Source organism: Tubulanus polymorphus, chromosome 7 (genome assembly GCF_964204645.1).
Source record: "Tubulanus polymorphus chromosome 7, tnTubPoly1.2, whole genome shotgun sequence".
Lineage (NCBI taxonomy): Eukaryota > Metazoa > Nemertea > Palaeonemertea > Tubulaniformes > Tubulanidae > Tubulanus > Tubulanus polymorphus.
In genome coordinates this window covers 2,648,586-2,656,926 of record NC_134031.1, presented here as the reverse complement: position 1 = coordinate 2,656,926, position 8,341 = coordinate 2,648,586, and the positions used below count along the sequence as shown (strand labels likewise).

The 8,341-nt window shown below is 40.8% G+C and overlaps 1 protein-coding gene across 1 annotated transcript; it reads left to right on the top strand.

The window, feature by feature from the left end:
• Positions 1–1,077, top strand: LOC141908467 (solute carrier family 35 member G1-like; the record flags this gene model as incomplete). Its single annotated transcript, XM_074798528.1, has 1 exon — positions 1–1,077. A coding segment is annotated over one exon (987 nt), but the record flags the coding sequence as incomplete, so codon positions are not given.
• Positions 1,078–8,341: the final 7,264 nt, after the last annotated feature.

Here is an 8,341-nt window from a genome sequence, read left to right as displayed (position 1 = left end):
GCCTGCGCGGAACAGGCGCAAGAAAAACACGAACTAGCGGAATACAGCGGTAAAGAGAGATGTTTCTACCGCAGTATAGGTATCTTTCAGGCGTTGTTATCGGCGCTGTTCTTCTCGGTGCAGGCGTTATTCGTGAATCGCGTGAACGACGTCAACCCGCTGGAGATCACGTTTTTTCGTATGACCGTACAGGCTATTTGTATCGTCCCGGTGGTAGCCTATCAGAAACAGTCGTTCATCGGCGAAGCGACTGATCGCTGGGCTTTGTTAGCGCGGGCGATATTCGGTACGCTGTCCATGAGTCTGATGTACTATGCAATACACCACATGCCGCTAGGCGACGCTTCAGTTCTCCATTTCAGCTCGCCCGTGTTCGTCGGACTGTTAGCGTGCGTTTTATTGAAAGAAGCCTGCGGTATATTCGAAGTGGTTACGACGATTTTCACGCTATGCGGCATCGTTTTCATCGCTCAGCCGCATTTTATATTCCGTACCAATATCAAATCAGCAAAGTACACAGAAAGTGAACGTCTAATAGCGAGCGGGTGCGCTTTGGGGGCTTCCGCCTGCGGGGCAGCCGTTCACATATCACTTCGGAAATTAAAACATGTACATTTTTCCACCGTAGTGTTCACGTATTCCGTCTGGGGTATGATTCAGTCGGGAATACTGACTTATATCATCGGCGCCTGGACATTGCCGAAGTCATGGCGAACGTGGCTGGAATTGATAGGTGTCGGGGTGACGGCCGTGATGGCGCAGACCTGTTTTACGAAAGCCCTTCAAACCGAGAACGCCGGCACGGTCAGTCTTTTGCGTAGTATGGAAATCGTTTTCGCGTTCATGTGGCAACTGATAATTATTTACGATTTTCCGCATTTGTTTTCGATAATTGGCGCCGCGATAATCAGTCTGTGCGCCGTGGCTCAGGGTGTTCGAAAATGGATCAACCATAACAACACCAAGTCGAAATCGACGCCGAGCTGAAAATTGAACTCTGATAATCAAACTCATTCGCGAACGATATTCAAGTGTTTTTCAATTTTTGAACGATTTTTTCCGTCGCTTTGGTGTATTTTACCCAGCATGTATTATAATATATCACGTATTGTTTTGCTGATATAATGTATATATGGCATTCGTGCTTTTAAAAAGAGTAAAAATTTGTTACGTAAAAATAAATGAGAGTAAAATGCGATATATCCTCGCGTAGGCCTATTTGATGCAATATTCCATATACAGATACAAAATACATCACTTTTACTTTCTATTTTAAGACGTTTTGCTTCACCATCAGTCGTTGCACCTTTTACAAAATTACATCGTTAATACAGCCGACATAGATGGTAACTTCCATTTTCCCCAAAAGTGTCATCTCCGCAACGACGACCTACGTATATACATCATTTATGGACCGTTTAATTAATTTTCTAATGGGCCTACGTCAGTGCCGCGGAGGAGTGTCGACGAAACAAATAAGGGTGCTGCTTTTCATCATGATCTATTACTGTCATCCACGATGAACTGGGATTGTGTAATCATTTCGAAGAACCTTCCGAATGATAATTCATGATGGTTATTCTAAGCGTGGGTGTGGGGTGTACCGGTATTAATAGGGCATATACGGGGGTGTACCGGTATTAGTGGGGCATGTATATATACGTGGGTGTGGGTTGTACCGGTATTAGTGGGGCATCTATATATGTTATATACACAAACTATGGTTTCTTTTGATAAACTGTGATATTTTATTCGTTTTTTATTATTAATTTAATGTATGCTTCTCACATATTATCCACTCAGTTACAAAACAACCTCTCTTTACAACTAGTATTATATATTATGATGATGCGTTTGTATTATGTGATCAAACCAATAAAACTCTATACGGAATCCCAAATCTACCGAATTTAATTCATTTGTCAGAGTTATTTCCAATATCCGGAAATAATGAAATCGATTCGACCGACCTTTTACTCCGGTTTAGCCGGATACCGTCCTCATGATATTTGCTGTTCATCGCCGACCGGTAGCGGAAAAACACTGGCGTTTGTTTTGCCCAACGTAAAAAAGCAATACAATGGCAATCAGAAGACGTTTGGTCAAAGTTTAATTCTGATACATCCTCCCCCGGCAGGGATTCGACTAGAGATAAAACCAACAGATTCACTCTGGAAAGCTTGAGATTAAGCTAATCAATAAATAGACTAAATAGTTTGTCCATACGGCCGTAAAAAGTGTCTGGCAAGCGAGTATTATGTTAGTTCACGTTTTTCCGCTATCGTTATACAGGGGCAGCACTAGACGGTTGAGATCACTATTCTTTCAGTGGCGGGCTGTATAGTTTCAAATGCTAATAAAACCATTCTCATGATTAAAGACTTTAAAGCCACTATTCATGGATGAGAATCTCACTTTTCTTTCATACGATATTTGATTCGGAGTCTGTAGATATTACTACAGTCGACGGGACGCCAAAATTCAAAGGGGCCACCACTGACTGGCATACAGTGGGAAATGTATTGTCAACATTTAATAGATTTTGAGAAGGTTCGCACAGCAGATGGCCAACGCGCAGATTTTCTGCTCTGTAATAGACCACTGCAGTCGAGATTGATTCACTACGTACAATAAATTACTCTTATTATGCTGTTTGAAATGACAATTCGACTTCATTTTGAAACCCGTTCTTTGAATACCGCGCTTCGGATATCCGAAGCCAATTAGTGAAAAACGTGTAATTCGTAAAACGTAAGTCGTAAAACGTAAGTCGTAAATCGTAAGTCGTAACGTATTCTAGGAAATGTATTAGTAACTCGTAAAACGTAAATCGTAACTCGTAAAACGTAACTCGTAAGTCGTATGGCCCTTGAGGTATTCCATAGTCACGGACGTATTTCGTCAAAACTCGCGGGCCGCGTCGCGCGGGTAGTTTAAATACCTGAATTAAGGATAACAAAATGATTTTGTGTAATTTTCAGAATATTTACAAAGAATATTCACAAAATATCATGGGGTTAATTTTTATGAATTTGTATAGAGGAGTACATTGAGAAAGCCTGGCGGTAGGCGGGTGGCGGTCGGGGTTCACTGGCCTCACCGAAAGGGGTCCATGAGAGAAAAGAGTTTAAAGTTTAAAGTAATAAAGATTACTTAATTTTTAATTAGTTTTTAATTACTTAAGTACCAGCACTCAGCGATTGACCTCCGTAGATACATATGTAGGTCGTTCATAACTATTAAGGTGACGACCGCTTTTGTAGCGTTCAGGGAATATTGACGCATTGAGACATTCAGTATAATATAAAGTACATAATCTCTAACGTAACAGGGCTAGCGATCCTAAAACCCGAAAATTAACAACCCGTTGCCCCTTCACATGTTTATTGAATGGTTTTCTATCATATTAGATGTTTAGCATGTGTCTTTGACTTTACGTTCGTTTTGTCCAATTTTTTCGCGCCCAAAAAAGTTCACCTTCAAGCCGCATTTCATGATCGTTCATTTTCTGGCTCCAAGTAATTAAAAATGCCTCATATATCTCCCCTCAATTGAATCGAGGAGTTTTTTGTAATGAAAATCTGTCTATTGACGGGATTCTGTGATAATAGTATGAATGATGAATAATCGTGAATACATGGTATTAGTGGGTTTTCCCCCAATGACTCAAATAGACCGCTTTCCTCGTGCATGTGAGGTAGTTATCTCGGGGTGCATGAACTGTCCGTGACTAATAAACTAATTTCATTAGTAAATGTTTACGCGGTTTCTATGATAGGAAGACCTGTGTTGGTGTGAATCTGTACTGGAAGTGCTATCGGTCGGTATAATTTATAAATTATTCTAGAATTTAAGAAAAAAAAACAGGCGGATGCTTATAAATTCGGAAGTAGCTGTTGGGAATCAAGTAATTTATTTCATGGCCTTATTAAAGTTCCTCCACTATATTGTTCAGCTGACTACTGGCGCGTATATCCAACCCGGCGGTGGAACCTCATAATGTAAATCCATTCAACAATAGAGACACAATTGCGGGTTTTCAGAGTTGTTGATATCATTCTGACACGCGCTATTGAATACGTCACCGGCTGACCACGGTGTACACAAGCATAGACCATTCACCTCAGCTTACTCACACTGTGAACATGCTACCGTGGATTCTCCTCCTGGCGATTTTCGCTGCGCTCCCGCTCCTGCTCCTGTTCCTGCTTCCTGAGGAACGACGTCTTTATGTTTTATGTGTTACTGTTCGTCTCTGTGCTGTCCTGTACTGTTCTGTGTTAATTAATCCGTTCTATTTTTCAGCAATTAACCCGTTTTGTTTTTCAGGGCCGATTTCTCTGTCGAATTTCAACATTTGCTGTAACAAAACTATTGTCCGAAAGCGTCAGCTCTCCTTCGCCGGTCACGTGTCGAGGATGTCAGACAAAGAGTCGGTCAGGAAATTCTGCCCTCTACACGCCCTCATACGGAACACGAAAACCAGGATGACGAGGCCTCACTGCCCCCACCTATCTACAAAGTGTGCTGAGTGATGTCAATGACGGGCATATCTGCGGGATTGCGCGGGATACAAATGGAGCGGTTATACTGGATTGTCACGCTACTAGCATTCATTGTGTCCTTGTGACCGCCCGGATGAGGGATGATTCTACTGTCACGCTCTTTGTTTCTGGTATTCTGAGTAGGCTGAGGGATGATTCTACTGTCACGCTCTTTGATTTCTAGTTTGAGTGCTAGTTTTCATTGTGTCCTTGTGACAACCCCGGTCAGTGGATGAAGTCTCTTGTCGGCTTGTGAGTGCTAGTTCCATTGTGTCCTTGTGACAACCTCGGTCAGTGGATGAAGTCTCTTGTCACGCTTTTGAGTGCTAGTTGAGATCCTGAATCTCAACCCGGTCAAGCTGGTTGTACTGCGCTATTTGTGTTTCGTGCAATTTTACAGGTTTGTCAGTTACTGACGTCGCCCAGTACATCCTGCAGTTAGATGGGGAATGTGAGGCGTTGTCATTCTGGTTTTCGCGTTCTGTGTGAGGGCGTGTAGAGGGCAGTATATTCCTGGCTGGCTCATTGTCTGGTGTTCTCGGCATGTGACCGGCGACGGAGAGCTGAAAAGCTTTCGAACATTAGTTTTGTTCCGTACCAGGTTTTCATCGCTCTTCTCTTTTTTTTCATTTCAGGACTCCCAAGAAGAAGTTGAAGAAGATGCTGAAGGTGACTACAACGAAGACGATGCCAAAAAAGAACACTGAACTCAGCAATATTGAAAGTTAAGTTGATACACATGTAAATTACGATGCGTGATACGGAAAGGATTGTGTAACTACAGAATATCGTTCTTTTACTCATTTCAGGTTAATCCGGGAAGGCCCATCTAAAATCTGCCCACCAGAAGTGCCCACAAAAGACTCCACCTTGAAGTACCACCAAACACCTGTCGCAAAGAACTGTCGCAACCAAACCTGGCAGTCTTGCATGGCTCATCCCGCATGGCAACAGGAATACATACATACATAAAGCTAAGTTGATTTTTCATATCTGGGGTAGAATGCATAGGCGCTGGTCAAGCTCACCATCTCCGCACTACTTTATTGAGGCTCTGTGGCCGGTAGTAAATTGAAATATAGCTAGGCAATGATTGCTTGAATATTTACAATATTTGACGAAATGATTGAGTGAGGTCCTTTAAATATTCTGTGGTCTGATAATTAAAATGTAGATTGGTCAGTTATTGATTAAAAGATTTTGTAAGTACGTACAATTAAGGTAAATTCAATATCTTATTTGACATTTGAAATTATTCGAATGTACCGTAGATATTTCAGGCCTCATATGACTATTGTTTAACTGACAATCAAGATCTAGATAGGACAATTTTTACTAAAAGATATATCAATTAAACTTTATCGTTGGTTGATAGATATTTCTTTACAAATAATATATTGATAAATTTATTAAGATTGAGGCCATACAATATATACTGTGTGCTGCCTCACACATAACAGTTATGAATTTCATAAGATAGTGTCTAGGGCTCTATCGAGGTCTGGTGTTATATGGAGAAAACTATGGACTACAGGTCTTTATGAAACAGTGATTTGGTCTCAACACTTTGATAAATCCAGAATAAACCAAAGCTTTAATTGATTTAATTCATTCCTGAAACACTGCGTCTTGTTTTGGCTGACGCATGATAATTGTTGTTTGACTGACAATTAGCATACAGCCAGGAAAAATGGCTTAGATATTCACAATTAAGATGAATTCAATATTTGATGTTAGATCAAAAACTTTTTATATCATAAATATTTATTGAAATGTAGCTGAAATATACAATATATTTGAGCACATCTATAAGTGAATCAGTCTCATTGACTGATCAGTTTTGTAACGCCAACTGCCGCGCTTACGACGACTAGCCATGCTTTTCATTATTGGCAAAATTTACTCAAACCTAACTGATTCAATTAATATCTAAAAGCCATACTGTGTGTCAAGTGACGCATATTAGATATAGTTTAACTGAAAATTAGAATCTAAGATGAATTACTCATTAACGTATTACTTAGATCGATTAAGGTTAATTCAATTGTTATGTGAAATTATTTCTAATTCCATGGACATTTAAAATGTAGCTGATACATGTGTATCTAAGCACATTTATTTATCTGTATCTAAGTGAACCTATGGTGTCTTCACACAGCTGTATTAGTTTTGATACATATTGCCAAAATCATATTGCCAAAAACGCAGATTTACTTCCGATCGAATCTGTGCACAAATACATTCCTGGATTTGGAAGGGGGAATATTTCAATTTCACTGTGTATATCAGATTGAAAGCCTTATTGTGACAGGACATCCTAAACTTAGGTCTTATTCCTCTTGCTAATAGCTCTCTTTTACTAACCCCTCTCCTTCAAACTATTTTCTAGCGTCATGACTCGCACCGCACCAGGGAGGTCCGGTCATAACAAGGTCTTTTGGTCCTTATACACAGTGAACTATATAATAGCCATTCGGCTAAGGGAATTTCTAATTTACCACTAAAAATATGCTTTTTTATCTTTATGAAGATACAGAGTTGACTAACGTTAGTGTATAAAAATCCCGCTAACGATGAGCGTAGAGACAGCACCGTACGGTACAATGTTGATATCTTAACAAAAGTAATTACTGATAACTGATTCAGGACACCCCTGTACAACCTCTATATATTTAGCATCAGGACCACTCTGAATCAGCATCAGTAATTGCTGGGTTCGAACCCGGGACACCCCTGTACATCCTCCATTCAGCATCAGGACCACTCTGAATCAGTATCAGTAATTACTGGGTTTGAACCTGGGACACCCCTGTACATTCTCTATTCAGCATCAGGACCACTCTGAATCAGTATCAGCAATTACTGGGTTTGAACGAGTGGCCCTGATGCTTAATGGAGGATGTACCGGGGTGTCCCGGGTTCGAACCCTGTAATTACTGATTCAGAGTGGTCCTGATGCTGAATATGAGGATGTACAGGGGTGTCCTGATGATGGCGAATCCTTTCTAGTTTGACACCGTAACGTGGTACATGTATATCGTTCTCATATTCGAGAAGCATGAATTGGTCAGTGGTGGTCAGTGATGGTCAATTTATGAATTCTCAATATTTATGGCGAAGCCTTTCTAGTTTGACACCATAACGCGGTATATAGTTTTCAAATTCAAGGAGTTTGAATTTGTCAGTGGTGGTCAGTGATGGTCAGTTTATGAATTTGCAATGATTCTTCAGTAGTTTGAAAACAAACATGACTTGAAAAATTTCCGAAATTCGAAGTCAAGTGGTCAGACTCGGGGATATCTCAATTGGTCATCATGGTGTCACCATTGTGGTCTATAGCTCAAATGAAACATGTGGAACCGACGAATGGGCCCAAAAGCGTCAGTCATTTCCTGAGTTATGTGATCCAAAAATGCCCTAACTGGAAAAGGCAGTCTCTCAATTGGACGAAACCAAATCGGACAGGACAATTAAAATTTGGGAAGGCCACAGGCAGGGGTCTTTCTACGAAGCCCACGCGGTGAGCGTATTATTATGAAATCTTTTTTTAAACCACCATGTACCACGAAGTAATAAGCATCGTTGTAAGCACTTGAAACAGCCATTAACCACTTGAAACTGTCAGATCAAACATCATACCGCATCCCCGCAAAGAGGGGTGGTTCAGCAAACCGGAGTTTTCATTAGCCTCTCTAGACTACCCCGCCAGTACGGGTAGCCGAGCAAACCGGTTGAAGCCAAATCACTATTGAATTGTAAGCAGTTGACCAGTTGACACAGTGACAATTAAAAGTTCA